This window comes from Oryctolagus cuniculus, chromosome 16, assembly GCF_051225735.1.
Source record: "Oryctolagus cuniculus isolate XC-2025 breed Fujian yellow rabbit chromosome 16, ASM5122573v1, whole genome shotgun sequence".
In the NCBI taxonomy this organism is placed as follows: domain Eukaryota; kingdom Metazoa; phylum Chordata; class Mammalia; order Lagomorpha; family Leporidae; genus Oryctolagus; species Oryctolagus cuniculus.
The window spans coordinates 23,227,501-23,247,884 of record NC_142882.1 but is presented as its reverse complement, the minus strand read 5'-3'; the positions used below and the strand labels follow the sequence as shown (position 1 = coordinate 23,247,884).

The window sequence follows — 20,384 nt, the reverse complement described above, 5'->3', positions numbered from 1 at the left end:
GGGCCGCCCACTTCCAGTTTTCCCTGTGCCCCTGGGGCTGGGGGTAGGGGGGACTATTGCAGCGACCTCTGACCCTGCACAAACAAGGTCAGCAGCCGCATCCGCCCATCTCTTTACTCCTGGTCAAAGCTGCCTGGCATGTTGCCACTCCCGTTTTGCTGATGGGTAGACAGAGTCCCACAGAGGGTAAATAACATAATTAGGGTCCCATTATGAGGAAAGCTGAGCTGGATGAAAAAAAAAAAATCAAGTCCAAACTAGTTCTGGAGCCTTAGCTGGGGCTTCCTGGCCCTGCCTCCTCCTCCTCCTCGCTGCAGGGCTGCCAGGCTTTCACCAGGGGCTGGAAAGCCTTCCAGAGCGCGGGCAGCCGGGAGCACAGCATGCCCCCACCCCGGTGCTCTTCGCCGCGGTTCCGATTCATGTCGCCCACGCAGGCCCACGGTCCCTCTGGGGCCACGCACCATTTGGAGTGGTCCTCCGTAGCGCTGAACGTGGGGCCGGTTGGCCCAGGGAAAGCTGTCTGAGTTACGTCCAGAACCTGCTGGGTCCCCGAGCAGTTGGAGGGCAGGACGCCGGGAGAATTTTGCCAGAACTGGACCTGCAGGTTGCTACGAAGGGCTGCCGCCAGCCAGCCGGAGTACAGGTCTGCAGAGGAGGGAAAAGAGGAGGCAACACCCCTCAGAAGGAGGCCCACGAGGGCTTTTCTCCCCCTCCCCTCCACCTTCACCCCTCCCCGCCAGCTTACTTTCTTCGGCTGCCGATTCAAATTGGCAACTTCGGGAATGACGCCAATACGAACCCTTAGCCAATGCTGTCTATGGAGCCCAGCCATCCTGTAGGTAGATCTGGCTGTCTCCTACCCAGATCTCAGACGATCAGGTTAACCCAGCTGCCACACGGCCCGAAGCCAACCCGTGTTTGGAGCTAGGTCTGTCAGTTTGTCCGTCTTTGCCTCTCTCCCTAGGATCATGCCTTCCCCAAGAGAGCTCCCCGGCCCCCCACTCACCATCCCCGAACCCGCCGGCTTTGGCAAAACTCTGGAAGGTGGCCCCTGCCTGTGACGTGAGCGTAACGCTGCTGTTCCATGGTTCGTGGCTCACGTGGTGGCCCTTGATCACTTCCTCCAGGTCGGGGAATTTCTGGGCAAAGACCCCATCCAGCTGGTGGTCATAGACCAGAGGGTAGGTGTAGGCCAGCTGCCTGCCTGGAGGAGGAGGAATTGGGAGACTGTCCTTAGGGTCTGGCTGGGAAATCCAGGACTTTGCCTGACCCCCAAGCCCCCGGGGCCACTCACCAATGCTCTGAAACTGGCCGAGGGGAAAAGACACACAGAGCAGCATCTGCCCATAGGTTTGGGCATTGTGGGGCCAGCTGTACGCGCCAGCAGAGGGCGGGGGTGGGAAACGGGGCACGCTGTGCACCAGCCAGAGGCCTCCTTCTTGGTCCAGGAGCAGGACACCTGAACCAGAAGACGGGATGGCAGAGGGAATGTTCCAGGCAGCTCTGTCCCCGGCCAGTTTGCAGGGGTGGGGGAGGGGCGCATATGCATTGCCCCAAGACCGCCCCCCAGCCTCCACGCAGGTCAGGGTTTAGCTGGGGGGGGGGGGAATAGGGTACGGGGAAAGCAGAGTCGCTCCCCAGCTCCCCCCACCCACAAACCCACACAGGTCCAGGCCTCACCCTTTGTGTGGCCGTGGCTGGAGGAGCCCTGGGCTCTACCGGCTTTGGGCGGTTGGTCATTGTAGAGCAGGAACGCGAGCTGGGGTGGGGGTGGTGGACAGGGTAAGGGGAGATGGTCAGGGGCATTGCGAAGGCTCCCCGCAGGCGCCTGGGGTCCCACCCCAGACTCTGCTCAGCCCAGCACCCCCCTCCCCCCCGCTGTGCACCTGGCTAGCGTTGCTCCGGTACAGCGGCAGCAGGCTGCGGCCCACGGCCCCCGCCGAGCTGTTGATGGAGCCCGCGCCGTCGCGCCAGCCCCCTGAGCGCGGGTCCAGGTATTTGTATCGCAGCCCGCTGCCCGCCGCATCCCCGGACCCGCTGTGGGCGGGGAGCTTGTAGACCACAAACCTGGAGGTTGGAGAATGCAACGGAAACGTGGACAAGGAACAGGAGGGAGCCCAGGGTCCACCGAGGAGCGCGCGCAGCAAGATCGGGGGACCCGACCCCCGGCCCCGGCTCACCAGTCCACCGGCTGCCCCGAGTCCCCGTAGCAGCTCAGGGCCCCGGCGGGGACCCACAGCAGCGCAGTCAGCAGCAGCGGGCTCGGGGCAGCCATGCCGCCTCGTGAGGCGACCACGAGCAGCCGGCCGGGTCACGAGCTGGAGTAGGCCGAGTGTCTTGCAACTTTCACTTCCCCAAACTCTAGGGAACCCGGGCTGGGCCATCACGAGGTTGCAGACTCCGCCCCCCGGGAGGGGCCGCCGGGGTTCGGAAAAGGCGGGCCTAGGCTCTCCTCCCGCCCGCGGACTGGGCTTCCGCCCTGCAGGCTCCGTCCCAGGACAGGGCTGGGCGGGGCGCCGTCTGCTGCTTGCCCCGAAGTCCACCCTGGAGGCTCCACCCTTATGTCCGCTAAGACCACGCCCACCAAGTACCACGTGTAGCCAAATCCGGCCTCTATTTGGGCTTTCTCGGGCCCCGCCTCCATTCCTTTTAAAGGCGGCTCATTTCAACCCGTGCTCGTCGGGGTGGGCGTGTGGCACAGCGCGAGATGCCTCTGGGGACGGCCGCATCCCCTTCTAGAGTACTTGGGTTCGAGTCCTGGCTCGGCTGCTGCCGGCAGCCCCCTGCTCACGTGCACAGAGAGGTAGCAAGTGACCCCTGTCACTCACCTAGGAGACCCGGATGGAGCTCTGAGCCAGGCTTCAGCCTGGTGCAGCCTCAGCCATGGCGGGTAGTGAGCTTGCAGATTGAAGAGCTCCCTCTGTCTGCCTTTCAACTAAATAAATACGTGCCCCAAATCTTCACTCTTTTCACTGCATATTTTCCCAGAGTGTTTCCTGAGCCAGCCACGTAGTGACTTTGGCTCATGGAAGGACGAAGTTGGGGGCTCTCTCTCTCTCTCTCTTAATTGTTTTAACTTTGTTTGAAAGTCAGAGTTACAGGGAGAGAGGTCTTCCATCCGCTGGTTCACTCTCCAGATGGTCAGGGCTGGGCCAGGTCAAAGCCAGGAGCCAGGAGCTCCATCGGGGTCTCACAGGCGGGTGACAGGGTTTCAAGTACTTGAGCCCCTCACCTGCTGCCTCTCGGCTTGCGCATGAGCAGGAAGCTGGTTTGGAAGCAGTGGCAGGACTTGAACCTGGCACGCTGATATGGGATGCAGCGGCTTAAACAACGGGCCCCATGCCTAGGGGAGCTCTTAAGTGGGGTGGGCGGCGGTGAATGTCCCCAGGTTTCAAGGCAGGAGAGGACAGATCTTGGTGGGGGTGAGGCGGTGTGGCTGAGGTTTAGGGCATTAAAAGAGGTAGGGCCTCTCTATATTACTCCTGGGGTTCAGCATCCACCCCCCCCAAACCCATAGACTGCAGGCAGTACCGATGCTGACATTTTATCTGCCACGGGCAACTTTATAAGACCCATATAACCATTCGCAGTTGATGCCTGATGCCACGCGGGAGGGGTCCACGGCACGAAGCCCCTCTCCCCCAGACACAGGGTCTCTGGGAAGTTTCACATCCCCTCCCACTGTCCAGGGCCGCCTGTGAGCGGTTGGAGGGTTCAGTTCTCTGAGCGTCTGTCCGACCGTCCGTAGGAGCCATTTCTTCGGCGGTCTGTCTTACTGGGTCTGTGTGGCCATTGGATGCCTGTGTCCACGATCCTTGTGGCTGACGACTCCCGGGGTGGAGGGTGTCCCACCTTCCAGGTCTGTTTAGGGGTCTGTCTGGTGGGCGTGGCAAGTCCAAGCAAGGATCCGTCCTTGGGAAAACCTCTCTCTGCGTGGGATCCACTCACGTTCTCTTGTTTTTTTTTTTTTTGTTTGTTTTTTTTTGTTTTTTTGTTTTTTTAAACAGGCAGTTAGATAGTGAGAGAGACAGAGAGAAAGGTCTTCCTTTTTCTGTTGGTTCACCCCCCAAGTGGCTGCTATGGCTGGCGCGCTGCGTTGATCGGAAGCCAGGAGCCAGGTGCTTCCTCCTGGTCTTCCATGTGGGTGCAGGGCCCAAGCACCTGGGCCATCCTCCACTGCCTTCTCGGGCCACAGCAGAGAGCTGGACTGGAAGAGGAGCAACCGGGACAGAATCTGGCGCCCCAACTGGGACTAGAACCCGGGGTGCCGGCGCCTGAGTCATGGCGCCGCCCACTCACATTCTCTTGTGCCCAATGCTCCCCGCCCTGCACTGCTCCCCACCCCGGGGAAGGCGCAAGGCTCACAGGTGGCGCTTCATGTGCAAAGCCAGGTGGTCAGAGCGGGAGAAAGTGCGTGGGCAGAACTGGCAGCGGAAGGGCCGCTGTCCCGTGTGCTTCCGGTAATGGCGGGTCAGCTCGTCCGAGCGCGCGAACTTCCAGCCACAGCCGTCCCACGTGCAGGCGTAGGGCTTCTCCCCTGGGGGGGTTGGGGTGGGCAAGGATCCTGTGAACGCCATTGTCGGCTCCACCCTGATCCCGAGTCCCCTTTGTGCAGCCTGAGCTGGGACTAGAATGGGACCCCCAGCAGGACACTGGCCGACTTTTAGGGTCCAGTTCTGAAGGTGCGCCCAGGTCCCGCCCTCTGCCACCCCTCCCCCGGTCCTTTCTCCCTTGCACCTGCGCCTCCTCCACACCCCCGTGCCTCGGGACCCTGCACCTGCGACCTTACACCGTCCCAACCCCCTTCCGTTGTTTTCAGGCCCGTCCCCAGGGAGTATGCCCTATCTTTCCCACACCTGGCCCCTCCTCCATTGCGACCCTGGGACGGGTGTGGCTTCATCGTCTGTCACAAACCCTTAAGTTTGCTGGCCCTGCCTCAGCCTCGCGCCTTGGGACCTGGACTTCCAGGCCCACACCCACCTGTAGCCAAATCCCTGCTTCTAGGTCTGGGCCGCTGGCCAGCCGTTCTGAAACCGATTCACGCCCCTAGGCCAAAGCCACGCCTCCTCCATGTCAGGCCCCGCCTCCTAGCCAGACAGCCACGTGCGCCCGTGGCATCCTAAGCCCCTCCCCTCTCCGCACGCCCGCCCTCTGGCTCCGCCCCCTATGCCACCTACCCGTGGCCCGGGTCTGTTCCCACCCTGGGACAACGCTCCCCCGGCTTTTCCAAGAACTGCCTCGGAGGATCCAGGCCCTGTCCCAGCTCACTCTGCCCCGCCCCCTTGTTCCGGAACACCGCTTTTAGCCCCGCCTCCTCCGTAACAGGCCCGCCCCCTGCCGGGTCGTTGCCTCTAGCCGCTCCCCCTGCCTTTGCTGTGTGGCCGCGCTCAGCCCCGCCCCCTGCCCGGGCACCGCCCCCTCACCTGTGTGCGTGCGCAGGTGCGCTTTCAGGTGGGAGCTCTTGGTGTAGCTCTTGCCGCAGCCCGGGTGCGCGCACGCGTGCGCCGCCTGCTTCCTGCGCGGCCACGAGCGCGGCAACGCGCTTCGGCTGCGCTTGGTCGGCGCAGCCACTGCCATCAGGTCTGGGTCTCCTGCGGTGCCCCCGAGTCCAGCACCCACCGTGCCGGGTCCCAGACAGCCGAGGAAGGAGGAGGGCGCGGCGGCGGAGCCGGGCGCGGGCGCCGGCGCCGGGAGCCCGCGGAGGAGCTGGAAGTGCCCTTGGTACTGCGGCGGCGCCGGGTACAGCGCGGGGTACCCGGGCAACAGCTCGTAGTGGGCGCCCGGCGCGGCCGGCACAGAAAGCCCAGGCCGCCGGAAGTAGCTCCCTGAGGAACCTGCGCCTGATCCCGGGTACACCGGCTGCAGCGACAACGCCTTGGGAGCTGGAGCGGGGGCCGGGGCCAGGGCTGGAGCCACGAAAGCGTCGGGGGCCAGGGCTCGTGGGGCAGCGTGCGCCCACCCCGAGGGCTCCTCGAGACCCAAGAGCCCAGGGACCAGCCCCGGGCCGCCCCCATACGCGCCCAGAGTCTCGGGCAGCGCCGGGTACGGCGCTGCGGGGCCCTCGCTGGGAGCCAGAACGCCGGTCCCGGGCGCGCAGCTGGGCTCCGGGCTGGAGAAGTTACTTAGGGAGAGATCCAGGTCCCAGGCGGCGGTGCAGGTCTGGTCGTCGTCTTCGTCTTCGGCGGGAGGGTCGTCCGACTCTAGTTTCACGTGAAGGAGCTGCCACGTTGGGTCTGGGGGACCCGGGCCCACGTCCTGCACCTCCATGGAGCGCCACCCCTGCGGGAGCGAGCAGGCGACTTGAGGCCGGCTGCGACAATGGGCGCGCCCGGGACGGGGGTACCTTGCTCCTGATGGGGGCAGGCAGCCTACAGGTATCCGAGAGGGGTCTCGTCTGGCTGTCAGTCTGTCCCACTCCTCCACATTGGCCCCCAGCAACGCTCCCCCCACCCCACCCCCTAGCTCCCAGGGCCTGAGTGGTTGATCAAGTCTGGCACAAGATAAGACTCCCATTATCTGGAACCACACTTGGAGATGGGGGGGGTGGCAGGGGGCAGAGGGGAAGCCAGCCTTGACTCAGACCCCTTCCCCCTTCCAGAACCTCTCTCCCCTTCCCCATCTCCCCAAAGATTAAGCCCCAAACCCTGGAGGCAAACTTCCTGCATCTCACTGGGAGATTACATGGCCTCTCTCTCTCGATTCTGACTCCTACAGCATTGCTGTTACAGAAATGGGGTCCCACCAAGAACCTTAAGCCCACCCCCCTCCCGGACCAAGCACCCCTGCCTCTCCCAGCTCAAGCTCAGGGATCCCCACCCCACCCCTCCCCGCACTGCTGCTGGCTTCTGCCCCCAGGATACTCCAGTGCTGGCCATAGCAAGATGGAAACCTGGAGCCCCCAGATTCTGGCCATCACCCTGAAATCCCCCAGCCAGCCCACCTGGACTCCATCTGACTCCAACTTGAGAGAGCCCTGGATATCCGGGAAGGAGCCCAGGGCGGTCAGTGTGCTGATGGAGGGCAGTGCAGTCTCGGCTGTGGCCATGGCTGGCAGGCGCCCACCCCCTGTCCCGGGGGTGGACTCAGGCTATGGCTCCTTGGGCTGCCGGTGGTGTGGGCTCTGCCTCTCCACTGGGCCCCTTTGGAAGGCTCCCGTCTGCCCACCGTTGATTGGCTAGAACTCCTGATAAGGGTCAGGCAAGGCAAAGTGGCCCGGGGAAGGGATGTGGGGGAGGAGTTGGGGGTGGGGGGACAGTCACTTTCTGGGGCACAGACTTAACCCCGGGGCTGAACCTTAAACACCGACCCCCTACATTTCCAATGCCAAGTCGGATGTTAGAGGTTGGGGCGGGGGTGAAGTTCAGGGGCTGAGTCTCCAAAGAAACTGAGGGGTAGGGGTGGGAGCGCTCTGTGCTTTCTAGAGAACGGGTGGAGGGCAGCATGGGCATTCTGGGAAGGGGCTGCAGGAGCCCCCTCTCCCCCCCACACAAGGGCTCTGCACCCCCTCTCCTACAGTAAACAGCGACAACGGCGCTGATGGCGGGACTTGGCAGGAGCTGCCTCTCAGTCATTATCAGGGGCACCAGACACTGGATGCTGCTATCAGGTGGAGACTTGGGGCCGCCAGAGCTCTGTCCTCCCCCCCACTTTGAGTGGGAGCACTGCGGGGCGGCGGGTAGGCAAACTGCCCCTCTTCCCCCTGTTGTGAGCAGTGGCAAGAGGAACCGCTTGCCCGTCCACTGTGTTACCATCGGCTGTGGGCTCTGGGTCGGCACTGGAGGGGGTTCGATGGAGCCAGAGGCAGCGAGGAAGAGGTGGCGGGAGTGGGACTCTGCAGGAGACCCCGGCTCCAGTCCTGGCTGCTGCTCCTTGGTGTATGTCCCCACCCTCCAAGAAAGGGGGAGGAGCTATGTCCTCGGTAGAGGACCTGGACACCCATCCCACAGGCATGGGATTACAGAATGACCCAGGTTCCCAGGGACCTCTGTCACCCAGATCTCCCACAGACAGTAAAACCCCAGGCGTGTCCAAGTTCCCTACGCAGGATGACCAGCATAGAACATAATCCTACTCTATGCTTCTCCTTAACGGCTCCTTGGCTTTGAAACTTAACTCTGTGATGTGAATTGCTACACTGTATTGTTCAGGGAGTAATAACAAGGATAGAAATATACTGTGTAGGGGACTGTGGCAAAGCGGGTAAGCCGCTACCTGCAGTGCCAGCATCCTATATGGGCGCTGGTTCGAGTCCTGGCTGCTCTACTTCCAATCCAACTCTGCTATGGTCTGGGAAAGCAGCAGAAGATGGTCCATGTCCTTGGGCCCCTGCACCCACGTGGGAGACCCAGAGGAAGCTCCTGGCTTCAGACAAGCCCAGCTCCAGCCGTTGCAGCCACTTGGGGAGTGAGTCGGTGGGTGGAAGACCTCGCTCTCTTTCTTTGCCTCTGCCTTCCAAATAAATAAATAAAGCTTTTTTATATATATATACATGCAGAGTGGACACTGAGAGAGAGAGAGAGAGAGAGAGAGAGAGAGAGAGAGAGAGAAAGGTCTTTCTTTGCCATTGGTTCACCCTCCAATGGCCGCCGTGGCCGGCGCACCATGCTGATCCGAAGGCAGGAGCCAGGTGCTTCTCCTGGTCTCCCATGTGGGTGCAGGGCCCAAGCACCTGGGCCATCCTCCACTGCACTCCCGGGCCACAGCAGAGAGCTGGACTGGAAGAGGAGCAGCCGGGACAGAATCCGGTGCCCTGAGTGGGACTAGAACCTGGTGTGCCAGTGCCACAGGAGTAGGATTAGCCTATTGAGCCGCGGCGCCCGCCCAAATAAATAAATAAAGCTTTAAAAAAAAAAGTTACACAGAGAGTGGGAGAGACAGTTCTTTCATCCACTGGTTCACTTCCCAGATGGCTGCAACAGCCTAGAGCTGGGCCTAGGCAGGAGCTTCTTCAGGGTCTCCCATGTGCAGGAGCCCAAGTACAGGGGCCATCTTCTGCTGCTTTCCCAGGCCATAGCAGAGAGCTGGACTGGAAGTGCAGCAACCAGGACTCGAACCGGTGCCCATATGGGATGCCGGTGTCACAGGTGGTGGCTTTACCCACAATACTGGCCCCAGAATGCCTGCTTTATATATATATATATATATATATATATATATATATATATATATATATAATTTAAAAGGCAGAGAGAAAGGGAGAGACAGAGAGAGGTCTTGCACCCACTGGTTCACTCTCCAATTGGCTGCAATGACTGGGGCTGGGCCAGGCCAAAGCCAGGAGCCAGGAGCTTCCTCTGGGTCTCCTATGTGTGTGCAGGGGCTCAAGGACCTAGACCATCCTCCACCGTTTTCCCAGGCGTACAGGGCATGGGATCGGAAGTGGAGCAGCCGGGACTTGAACCAGTGACTGTATGGATGCTGGCGCTGCAGGCCAGGGCTTTAACCCGCTGCACCACAGCATCAGCACCAGAATGCCTGGTTACCACCTTCTTCCAGGGTTAGAGTCCCGGCTCCACTGTCCATCCTTGGGAGGCAGCAGGTGAAGGCGCAGGTACTTGGCTCCCTGCCGCCCACAGGAAGACCCAGATGGAGCTCCAGGGTCCTGGCTTCCGCCTGGCCCAGCCCCAGCCGTTGTGGGGATTTGTGGGGAGCCCCCGGTGGATGAGGGTCTCTCTCTCTCTGTGTCTGTGTCTCTGCCTTTCAAATGAGAGCAAATACACACAGTCCATCTCACACACAACTCCGTGGAAATCACACCCACGGTATCAGAGAACATTCCAGAACCTCACAGGCACAGTCCACCAGCTCCAGCCCGAGAGAGAGAGAGAGAGAGAGAGAGAGAGAGAGAGAGAGATATTGAGATCTTCCATCTGCTGGTTCTCTCCCCAAATGGCTGCAACCGGCCAAAGCCAGGAGCCTCTTCCAGGTCTCTCACGCGGGTGCAGGGGTTCGGACACTTGTACAATCCTCTGCTGCTTTTCCCAGGTCATCAGCCAGGAGCTGGATCGGCAGTGGAGCAGCCGGGACTCGAACCGGCGTCCATATGGGACGCTGGCTCTGCAGCCAGAGGCTTAAACTCGCTGCGCCACAGCGCGGGCCCAAGGACTAATCCCTAAATTTCACCTTCCACGAACTTCCTGCAGTCCCCTTTGGTAGGGCGCACAGCCCCCGCACGGGGTCGCACGCGCAAGTACAGGGCCCCACCGCAGGACGCCTGCGCTCTGTCCGCCCGGACCCCAGCCCTGGGTCCTGCGCTCGCTTCAGGTGCCTAAGTTAACGCCGCAAACGCTTTTGCAACTGGCCAATCAGGAGCGGACCAAGCCCCCTGCTAGGGCCAATCAGAGCGGGAGCTCAGCGGGCCAATCGGGTTGGCGAACTCGCTGTCCGCCCCCACCATCCCGGTGTCGGGTTTCTCTTAAAGGGGCCACACCAACCTGAGGCTTGGCGCCAGGAGCTCCACAGGCCCGGGGGAGTCGTGTCCCTTTTAAAAGGCAAGCGCCGCGGAGGAGCCGGGGTCCTAGGAAGGACCAATGGGAGGCCGTGTTCAGTCTCCGCTCCGCCCATGTCCGGCTGCGGTCGAAGGTCCGCGGCGTCGCAAGTTTTGCCGTGCACCAGGTGGCTGCAGGGCTGGCGGGGGTCCCGGGGGGCGGGCGGGGGTCCCTGCGCGCTGACGCCCTCGCCCCTCCAGGTCGCCGCCGCCGCCATGGCCCTGAGAGGCGTCTCGGCGCGGCTGCTGAGCCGCGGCCCCGGCCTGCGCGTCCTGGGCGCCCTGCGCCCCTGGGCGTCGGCAACTGCGCGGAGCGGTCAGTGCCGGGGGTCCGGGCCCGGGGGTGGGCGCGGGAGGAGCTGGGGCTCCCAGGGCTCGTCCCGGGACGGCTTTTCCTGTCTTTGCAGCGGAGAGCGGGAAGACGCAGAGCCGGCCGGCCAAGCGTAAGGCCCCCGGGGCTGGCCCAGCTGCGTGTCCGCCGGGGAGGCCGGGCGGGGGCGGGTCCGGGTGGGCTGGGCTGACCCTGGGCCCCGGCTCCCGCCGCCGCAGCCTCGTCGCGCCCCGCGTTTGAGTGGCGGGACCCTTTGCTGCTGGAGGAGGAGCTGACGGCGGACGAGATCCTCATCAGGGACACCTTCCGCACCTACTGTCAGGAGCGGCTCATGCCTCGCATCCTGCTGGCCAATCGCAACGAAGGTGCCTGACCCGAGGGTGGGCACGCCAGGGCCCCCTCCCGCGGGAGCCGGGGCCGGGGCCGGGCTCGACTCTGGGCGTCTGTCTCCTTGCAGTCTTTCACCGGGAGATGGTCTCCGAGCTGGGGGAGCTGGGCGTGTTGGGCCCCACCATCAAAGGTGAGAAAGTCCCCGGGCCTGCAGACCCCACGGCGCCCTGAGTCAGTTCCTCAAGTCCCCCGAGCCAGGGGCCAGTTCAGTGCTCTGTCCTCCTGCCAACCAGGCTACGGCTGCGCTGGCGTCTCGTCCGTGGCCTATGGGCTCCTGGCCCGGGAGCTGGAGCGGGTGGACAGCAGCTACAGGTCCGTGATGAGCGTGCAGTCCTCCCTGGTCATGCACCCCATCCACGCCTACGGCAGCGAGGAGCAGCGGCAGAAGTACCTGCCCCGGCTGGGTGAGCGGCCGCCCGGGGTAGGGGCGGGGGCGGGGCGGGGCGGGGACCCGGGGCTGAGGCTCCCAGAACCCCAGCCTCGCTGGACACTCAAGTCCTGGCCAGCACTGCCCACCCTGGCAGGTGTCCTGTCTGCTCCTCTCACCACCCTGATGCGCTCCCAGCCTGAAGCCTGAACAGGTCACTTCCTAGCCAGGGTCATGCAGCCCCCACCTGACCATGCTTCTGCCGACCCTTATTATTTATTTGAAAGGCAGAGCTACAGAGAGAGCGCTTCCACCTGTTGGCTCACTCCCCAGATGGCCACAGCTGGGCCAGGCCAAAGACAGGAGCCTGGAACTCCATCCGGGTCTCCCATGCGGGTGCAGGGGCCCAAGCCTTTGGGCCATCTTCCACTGCTTCCCCAGGCCATAGCAGTGGAGCAGTGGGGCCTCGAACCAGCAGCCGTACAGGATGCCTGAGTCACATGTGGCGGCTTTACACACTGCACCAAACACTGGTCCCGCTCTGCTGACCTCCCTCTTGTCTCTGGCCACTCTCAATTGCTCATCACCAGCCCAGCTCAGCTCGGTGGAATTCTGCCGATGAACCCCAGGGCCTTTGCATCTCCTGTTCCCTCTGCCGCAATCACTCTTCCCTGCACTCCCGTCCTTTCTGACTCCCTGGGGCCCGGGGTGGGGGTGGGGGGGTGGGCAGCTTGATGACGCTGTCTCTTGGCTGCAGCCAGTGGGGAGCTTTTGGGCTGCTTTGGGCTCACGGAGCCCAACCATGGCAGTGACCCCGGTGGCATGGAGACCAGAGCCCGCTATAACCCTTCCAGCAAGAGCTACACCCTCAACGGCACCAAGAGCTGGTGAGAGGCCTGGGCGGGGGACGGCGGGGCGGCAGGGCCCTGGCGGAGTCCTCACCCAGTGTCCCCACCGCTAGGATCACCAATTCGCCTGTGGCCGACTTGTTTGTGGTCTGGGCTCCGTGTGACGATGGCCTCATCCGGGGCTTCCTGATCGAGAGGGGCACGCGGGGCCTCTCGGCCCCCCGGATCCAGGGCAAGTTTTCCCTGAGGGCCTCGGCCACAGGCATGATTGTCATGGAGGGCGTGGAGGTGCCAGAGGAGAACGTGCTGCCAGGTGCCACCGGGCTGTCGGTGAGTGTGGGGCCCAGGCTGGCGCCCTGAGGCCGCCCCGTTGATGCCCATCTCGCTCATGCTGGCCACCCCCGGGTCTGAGTGTGGGGGACCCAGCCTGCTGAGCCCGAGCCCTGGGACCAGGGCCGTGGGGCTCTCCGGGCCGCTCAGGGTCCCCCTGTGCTGGGTGTCCGGGGCGTCCTCCCCCTCCTACACTGGAGCTGGTTCTGAGCGGCTGGCGCAACATCTCCTGGTCTCGCCCTCCAGGCTCCCTTTGGCTGCCTCAACAACGCCCGGTATGGCATCACATGGGGCGTGCTGGGAGCCGCCGAGTTCTGTCTGCACACGGCCCGGCAGTACACCCTGGACAGGTCGGGGGGCGGGGGCTGCCTGGGGACATGGGAGGCGGCCTGGGGTTCACCCTGCACGCCGTCGGTGGCTCCCCAGCCCCTGCCCCTCCTGGACCTGGGGCTGGGGGCGCAGGGCTGCCCTTGCCCTCACTGTGACCTCGTGCACCCAGGCTCCAGTTTGGGGCGCCCCTGGCCAGGAACCAGCTCATCCAGAAGAAGCTGGCAGACATGCTCACCGAGATCACGCTGGGCCTGCACAGCTGCCTGCGGCTCGGCCGCTTGAAAGATCAGGACAAGTAGGGGCAGTGTGGGCGGGGGTGCGGGCGGGGGCTGGAGGGTCCTGGCCGCCTGGTGGCCCCCGGGGACCTGTTTTCTTTCCTCTTTGGCCTGCCACGGGCCAGATCAGGGACAGCTTGGCAGCTGTGTCCAGCCATCCTGCCCACCCTGGCTGTTTGCGTGGGCCCTGGGGTTCCTGTGTGCGTGCAAGGGGGTGGGGGGAGGGTCAGATCTCTTGGTCCCCGACCCCTGACCCCCACCGCGCACTGTGTGGACGTGCCTTCCCCAGGGCCACCCCTGAGATGGTCTCCCTGCTGAAGCGGAACAACTGTGGGAAAGCCCTGGACATCGCCCGGCAGGCCAGGGACATGCTGGGGGGCAACGGGGTGTGCGACGAGTACCACGTGATCCGCCACGCCATGAACCTGGAGGCCGTGAACACATATGAAGGTGGGAGTGAGCATCATTTGTATACTGTAGGGCTCTGCCCTCAAGAGTTGGGGCCCATGGGGAGACGGACATTGGGGAGGCCGCACACAGAACAGCCTGGGCCCCTGGGCAGAGCTGTGCGTGTGCAGGGAGTGGGGGCAGCCCCTTGCCCCTGCACGGCCCAGTATTTTTTTCCCCCGTGGGGCAGCCAGTTGGGACCTCCTGGGAGCAGCAAGGGAAAGGTGGGGGCAGGGGCGGCAAGTCTGAGCAGCAGATGGGGACAGACGCACAGGCGTGTGGGCGACTGAGGAGGGGCTCAGGGGAGCCCGCTGGGCCATGGGGAGCTCTGGCCGCAGGGGCGGGGGTCTGCGGTGGCTTGGCTGGCCCGGGCCCTCCTGTTTCTGTGTCGCTAAGCGGCTCTGCAGGAAGGAAGCCGGCTGGGTGGAAAAATTAAACATTTAATCAACTGTGTGATGCCGGGGGCAGGAGGCCCCAGGTTGCATCTTTGCCAGGGTGCAAGACAGAACTGTGGGAGACCACCTTGTGGGCGTGGCCCCGCCGGCGGCCTGGGTGGCAGTCCCTGGGCCAGGACGTGGCTTCCTGGGCAGCTGCTGTCAGCATTCGCTGTCTCTGTGACTCTGCTCTTCTGCAGGGACAGCCTGGGGGGGGGGGGGGGACAGGAGGATGGCCGCTGAGGACCCCGGCCCGACCCTGCCGTCCTCTCGTGCAGGCACGCACGACATTCACGCGCTGATCCTGGGGAGAGCCATCACGGGAATCCAGGCGTTCAAGGCCGACAAGTGACCCCGCGGCCCCGGGGCCGGGGGCCTGCTGAGCTCTGAGCTCAGGCGGGGAGGTGGCCGAGGGAGCCGGCCCTCGTCGTGGGAAGAGGGAGATGCTGCCTCTCCCGTCGGAAGCCATTCCCGGGGGCTGCAGGCTGGAACTCTGTGCTCAGCGTTTCTCAACCCACTGGAACCCCGGACCAGAAACCACTCAGTGGCCTCAAAACAGGAGCACAGGCCTCAGGCTGCCTGTGCCCCCGCCCCGCCCCGCCCCCCGCAGCAGTGCCTTACTTGGAAAATAAAGAGCCCGCACGGCTGAGCCACGCGTGTCAGCTGCGTCTCCTGCTCGCCGCCAGGGCAGCACTGCCAGCCACAGCAGTGCGGCACGACGCAGGGCTGGGTTGCCACGACACCACGTGGGACTCTGCCCCCAGGGGTGGCCCGGCCCCACGGCTGAGTTTCAAGTCTGCTGTCATCCCGGCCAGGGCTCAGGGCCCTGACAAACGGTCTGGCTTCTCAGCCTGGACGGGCCCTGTTCAGCAAGGCCCCGGGGTGTGCCGGGCGGAGCAGCAGGTGCACCCGGCTCCTGTGTGCGGCTCCTCGCCCCCTCTCCTACCTCGGGCTGCAGGCACAGGTCTTTGTACACGGTCTCCACGGTCTGACAGACTTGCTTGAGCTCCGTCTCCAAGTGGCTGATCTTGGCCATCTTCTGGGTGAACTCCTGCAGCTTCTCCTGGATGACCTTGTTGTGGTGGTCGTAGATCTGGTACATCCGCTCCTCCAGCTTCTCCGTCAGGTCCGAGACCTAGAGAGGCAGGCGGCGCAGACGCGGGCTCTGAGCCCGCACGATCGCTGTGCTGGCTACACACGGGAGCTGGGCGTGGGGGCTCCCGGGTCCCCGGGCTGCTGTGGACACCGTGGGACGGCAGACACGCAGCCATTAGTGCCAGCCCCAGGCGTGGTCGTGCTGACACGGGCCCCGCCTTGCCCGCGCTGCCACAGCCCTGGGGGTGGGCTCTGGGTGCAGGGCCACCTTGGGTTCTTCAGCCTGGCTCTGTCATTCGAGGCAACTCATGTCCTTGTAGACCTCAGTTTTCTCATCTACAAAACGGGCCCGGCTCTCCTTTGCAGGGTTGTCAGGGTACCCGGGAAGTGTGGCGCCATATGCAAAGTGTCGGGACCAGGCACGTGAGGCCCCTTAGCCCCCTCCCTCGCCACGCCACCTGTCTGTCACCTTGATCTTGAGGCTGTCCCTGAAGTTGGTCATGAGCGCGTGGTCCTTTTGCCTGCTCTCGTTGATGTTTTCGATCAGCTCCTGGGCTCGCTTCTTCAGGATGTCGATGGTGGTGTCCAGCGAGGAGAAGTACAGGCCTGTCTTCCCCTCCAGCGTGGCCAGAGGGCGGCCGGCACCGGATGTGGCGACCGAAGGGCTGGACACCCGACTCCTGAAAGTGCAGGAGGCACAGGTCGGCACCAGCCCCACCCAGGGCGCCAGGCAGACCTGGTGTCACCCCCGGAGGGGGCCGCTTGCCACCTCCCCTTGGCTGGTTCAGTCACACCCCTGCCCTGACAGGAGGTGGCACCCCGGCTTTTTTTTTTTTTTAAACATTCTTATGTGGGGCCAGCGCCGTGGCTCACTTGGCTAATCCTCCGCCTGCGGCGCCGGCATCCCATATGGGCACTGGTTCTAGTCCCGGCTGCTCCTCTTCCAGTCAGCTCTCTGCTGTGGCCTGGGAGGGCAGTGGAGGATGGCCCAAGTGCTTGGGCCCTGCACCCACATAGGATACCAGGAGGAAGCACCTGGCGCCTGGCTTTGGATCAGCGTAGCGCTGGCCGTAGTGGCCATTTGGGGGGTGAACCAACGGAAGGAAGACTTCTCTCTCACTGTCTAACTCTGTCAAATAAAAAAAAAATCTTATTTAATTCTATTTGCAAGGCAGAGAGACAAAGAGGAAGAGAGAACCTCCGATGGTTGCTCACTCCCCAGACGCTCACAACAGCTGTAGATGGGCCAGGCTGCTGTGTCCCAGGGTGCCCATGGGCAGGGAGCCGGTTAGGAGCAGGGGATGCTGTAAGAGCGCCCCCTAATGGGAGATGTAAGTACTGCACCCAACACCAGCCCCAGGGCCCCTGTCTGCTGACACACACACAGCAGGCCCACTAAACCATGCCCAGAACAAGGAGGTCCCCCTGGTCCCAACGCCCGCTGTCCTCTGCTGGCCAGCTTGCTTCCTTTGGGTGGGCACTGAGCGCACACGGAGACAGTGACGCAAGTGGCACGGTTGTTTTAGCGGCTGCTCTGGACACCCGTGTCGGGTTTGCGTCCTGGCCCCTGTGAATGTGCACCCCGTGAGGCAGCAGTGGATGGTGGCCCAATTACCCGGATCCCTGCCACCCCCGTGGGAGACACGGATGGAGCTCATGGTTCCTGGCTTTGGCAGGCATTTGGAGGGGTGAACCAGCACATGCAAGATCTCTGTTACTCTGCCTTTTAACTAAGTGTTTTTGAGCGGCTTCCAATTGCAGAGAATCCAATCATTTTGGATTTCTGATTTTTGGATTAGAGATGCTCAACTGGCCTATGTAAATATTTCCAAATCTGAAAAAAAATCCCAAATCGGAGACAAAAAACAGAGTTAGAGAGAGAGAGAACACACTTCCATCTGCTGGTTCACTCCCCAAATGGCTGGAACAGCCAGGACTGGCCCAGGCTCGAGCCAGGAGCCAGTTCCATCCGGGTCTCCCATGTGGGTGGCAGGAGCCCAAAGCTATTATTTTTTTTTTAAGATTTATTTATTTATTTGAAAGGCAGAGTTACAGAGGGGAGAGAGAGAGAGAGAGAGAGAGAGAGAGAGAGGTCTTCCATTGCTGGTTCACTCCCCAAATGGCCTCAACTGTTGCTGTGGATTCATCAATGGCGGGAGCTTCTTCTGGGTCTCCCACGTGGGTGCAGGGGCCCAAGGACTTGGGCCATCTTCTCCTGCTGGAGGCAGGGGCCCTGTCTCACTCAGCGTCATAATCTCCACACCTGCCCTTCCCAGAAGCCACAAATGTGTCAGATCCATGACTGACATGCCAGGGCATTCCTTGCCATCCGCACTATGGTCACCCCCAAATTTGTTCCCTGCTGAGTTCCCAACCTCGCACGCCACCAGCTCCAGGCCCCTCCACCTTGCTCACACGCCGCGTTTTGCACAACAGCCTCATCTTCCCCCGCAGCCCGATTTCGTTCTCCCTTCCCTTAGCCAACGACCAGAAAAGTCACCTGGGCCTCACACCAGAAACCCAACCTTCGGTCTGGAGTCCAGCTTCTGTCTGTCGCTCTGCAGCCCTCTCACTCCTGCTCTCAAATCTGTCCTCCTTTGCAGCCCTGCGCCCACCATTTCTTTCCTTGGTCCAGAGCAACCCGAGTCTACCACAGCGCCCCAGCCCCGCCCCCCAGCGGCCACAAGATCAAGTCCAAATCCCTCCCAGGGCTCTTTCCAGCCTCACTGTTTCCTACTGTCTGCTCCATCTCCAGCAATCTGGAACCTTCCACAAGTTCCCCCAGCCAACCAGCCTTTCTGCCTCCCTCACAACAATGTGACATCCGGGGGCTTTGCACCTGCGCCCGCCTGGTCCTCAGCCGCCCAGCCGTCCCCTCCAGGGCAGGCCCCTGCAGGGTACTCACAGGTGCCTTGCGCCACCCCACGACATGAGCACAGAAATGAGCGAGCCGCTGGCCTCAGCGCTCCTGCTGGCACGCCCCACTGCACCCAGTTTGCCTGGTTGTCCTCCCCTCTCCCGGGCCATCTCCACACTCTGAGGACCCCCACAAATGGAAACCAGTGATGTCTCCAGGCGTTTCTTTTTGTGTAATTGTTCACCACTGGCTGGAGCTGCTCAAGCCGTTCCAAGTCACTCCCTTCTGAGGCCCAAGGGGTGAGGCAGGAAGGGATTTTCATGACAGCGGGCGCGAATGGGGAAAAATCGCTGGAATTCAAGCTTCCAATTTTGTGGTGGGACAAAGGCCCGCCTCAGATGTCTGCTGTGAGCCTCTTTCTTTCCCCAGCCTCTCCTTTGGGGGACTCGGTCCTTTCGATTTCATTTTTCTTAATACTCAGTAGCTGCATATTAATCAGGATGCTAATGAATCATCGGCTTCCCCGGGCCTGCATTCACCAATTAATTTTAATAAACAAAATGTGTGGTGGCCTCGCGGCCGGCTGCTTTGGCTGCGCCCTGGACAGAGGCCAGGGTATGGAAGTTAGCCCAGCGCTGCACGCCCGGGGGGGGGGCGGCCCGGGGCGGCCGAATTGCTGGGCTCTCTGCACTTGGCTGCCCTAATCTATTATGGGCTGTCCTTCTAAGGGGTCCCTGATTCGGCTGTGAGGATTAGGACGTGGTTCCCAGGCAGGGCCCCGGGCTGGCAGGGGCCCAGGAACCGTGGAGGAAATGGGTCTGAGCGAGTGAAGAGACCATCTGCTCGCTCCAGGTAAAGCTGTGATTGGCAGGCGCGCGAGCCAGGGCCGCCCGCTGCTGGGGCCTCCCTGCGTGGCCTCTGCCACACGGACAAGTAAACAATCCGCCAGCCACTTATGGCCACCGCGGAGGCGGCGGTCCCAGGACGCCGAGGCAGCTAATCAGACATTCAAGGAGCCACACAGCCGCATCTCTGGCGCTCAGGCAAACCGATGTTCGCTGAAGTCCAGCCAGGAGCGGGGAGGGGGGTCTTGAATGCAAGCTGATGAGCCCGCTCCACGCCCCCGCCCCCCAAACCGTGTTAACATTTTAATCATGTCGCCGAGCGTCTGCGAAGCCCGATCTATTACTGGCCCCTTGCGCTGGTTTTAATCCATCTGTTTTTTTGGCCCAGAGCTCTCGTGGGGGCCCCGGGAGGTCTCTAAATGATTTGCCATTGTCTGTGTCTCTTCGGCACATACAAGAGCCCTTCAAAAAGCCTGTGGAAAGTGGAATTAAAGGATAAGCTTATACGGGTGCAAAGAAATTTGAAATCCACACAGAGTTTTTTGTGAGCCCTTTGAAGACCCCTTCATATGCATGGATTGTTTTTTTGTTTTGTTTTGCACCACGATAAGCTTCTCTTTTAATTTCATTTTCCATGAATTTTTGAAGCCCACTGGTAGATCCTGGTCTAAACCAGCTGTCTGGGGCCAGCCTTGTGGCACAGCAGGTTAACCTGCTGCCTGTGACACCAGCATCCCAGGTCGTGTCCTGGCTGCTCTGCTTCTAATACATCTCCTTGTTAATGCGCCTGGGAAAGCAGCAGGTGATGGCCCAAGTACTTGGGCCCCTGCCACCCACATGGGAGACCCACATGGGAGACCCACATGGAGCTAGCTCCTGGCTCCTGCCTCTGGCCTGGCCCAGCCCTAGCTGTTGGTTCACATTTCTCCCTCTCTCTCTGTAACTGCCTTTCAAATAAATAAATCTTTGAGCCAGCATTGTGATGTAATGGGTTGGGCCTCCACCGGCAGCGCCAGCATCCCATCTGGGCGCTGGTTCGAATCCTGTTTGCTCCACTTCCAACCCAGCTCCCTGCTAATGGGCCTGGGAAAAGCATCAGAAGACGGCCCATGTGCTTGGATCCCTGCCACCCATGTGGGAGACCCGGATGAAGCTCCTGGCTCCTGGCTTTGGATTGGCCCAGCTCCAGCCATTACAGCCATTCAGGGAGTGAACCAGCGAATTGAACATCTTTCTCTATTTCTGTAACTCTGCCTTTCAAATCAATCAATCAATATTTAAAAAGTAGTAAGTGCCGGCGCTGCGGCTCACTAGGCTAATCCTCCGCCTTGCGGCGCCGGCACACCGGG

General features: G+C 62.1%; 4 protein-coding genes across 12 annotated transcripts in view; 1 reads left to right on the top strand and 3 right to left on the bottom strand.

Moving 5' to 3' along the window:
• Nucleotides 1-96: 96 nt before the first annotated feature.
• On the bottom strand, nt 97-2,425 carry DNASE2 (deoxyribonuclease 2, lysosomal). 2 transcript variants are annotated; one of them, XM_008253561.5, is made up of 6 exons: nt 2,181-2,425; nt 1,887-2,067; nt 1,681-1,759; nt 1,295-1,459; nt 1,007-1,204; nt 97-645 (listed from the first exon to the last, which is right to left on the bottom strand). In XM_008253561.5, exons 1-6 carry the CDS (start codon nt 2,273-2,275, stop codon nt 272-274), a joined length of 1,092 nt encoding a protein of 363 aa, XP_008251783.2. In that variant the 5' UTR covers nt 2,276-2,425; the 3' UTR covers nt 97-271. The 2 variants fall into 2 exon arrangements, with proteins under 2 accessions (XP_008251783.2, XP_051693800.2); XM_051837840.3 differs by lacking the exon at nt 1,295-1,459.
• Nucleotides 2,426-2,552: 127 nt separating this feature from the next.
• On the bottom strand, nt 2,553-10,575 carry KLF1 (KLF transcription factor 1). 5 transcript variants are annotated; one of them, XM_089315908.1, is made up of 3 exons: nt 10,123-10,575; nt 5,424-6,279; nt 2,553-4,537 (listed from the first exon to the last, which is right to left on the bottom strand). In XM_089315908.1, exons 2-3 carry the CDS (start codon nt 6,265-6,267, stop codon nt 4,362-4,364), a joined length of 1,020 nt encoding a protein of 339 aa, XP_089172034.1. In that variant the 5' UTR covers nt 6,268-6,279; nt 10,123-10,575; the 3' UTR covers nt 2,553-4,361. The 5 variants fall into 5 exon arrangements, 3 of the variants coding, with proteins under 3 accessions (XP_089172034.1, XP_089172035.1, XP_051693802.3); XM_089315909.1 differs by lacking the exon at nt 10,123-10,575 and adding an exon at nt 6,961-7,057 and having other exon boundaries at nt 5,424-6,278; XM_051837842.3 differs by lacking the exon at nt 10,123-10,575 and having other exon boundaries at nt 5,424-6,613.
• Nucleotides 10,576-10,587: 12 nt separating this feature from the next.
• On the top strand, nt 10,588-14,887 carry GCDH (glutaryl-CoA dehydrogenase). Of its 2 annotated transcripts, XM_002724235.6 has the most exons (12): nt 10,588-10,614; nt 10,688-10,802; nt 10,894-10,929; nt 11,036-11,182; nt 11,275-11,337; nt 11,441-11,611; nt 12,332-12,461; nt 12,536-12,752; nt 12,999-13,102; nt 13,252-13,377; nt 13,647-13,807; nt 14,517-14,887. In XM_002724235.6, the coding sequence occupies exons 2-12, from the start codon at nt 10,703-10,705 to the stop codon at nt 14,588-14,590; spliced, it is 1,329 nt and encodes a 442-aa protein (XP_002724281.1). In that variant the 5' UTR covers nt 10,588-10,614; nt 10,688-10,702; the 3' UTR covers nt 14,591-14,887. The 2 variants fall into 2 exon arrangements, with proteins under 2 accessions (XP_002724281.1, XP_017195901.1); XM_017340412.4 differs by lacking the exon at nt 10,894-10,929.
• The window catches only part of SYCE2 (synaptonemal complex central element protein 2), a 13,399-nt gene continuing 7,239 nt past the window's right edge, over nt 14,225-20,384 (bottom strand). For 2 of the 3 annotated variants that reach the window (XM_089315911.1, XM_070058862.2), the window contains 3 exons: nt 15,803-16,013; nt 15,185-15,373; nt 14,225-14,445 (listed from right to left, as the gene is read on the bottom strand). In XM_089315911.1, coding sequence (XP_089172037.1) covers nt 14,401-14,445; nt 15,185-15,373; nt 15,803-16,013 — 445 coding nt within the window. In that variant the 3' untranslated portion in view covers nt 14,225-14,400. Of the gene's footprint in view, nt 14,446-15,184; nt 15,374-15,802; nt 16,014-18,238; nt 18,421-20,384 lie in introns of those variants that run through there. The other variant, XM_070058863.2, reaches the window with a different exon arrangement.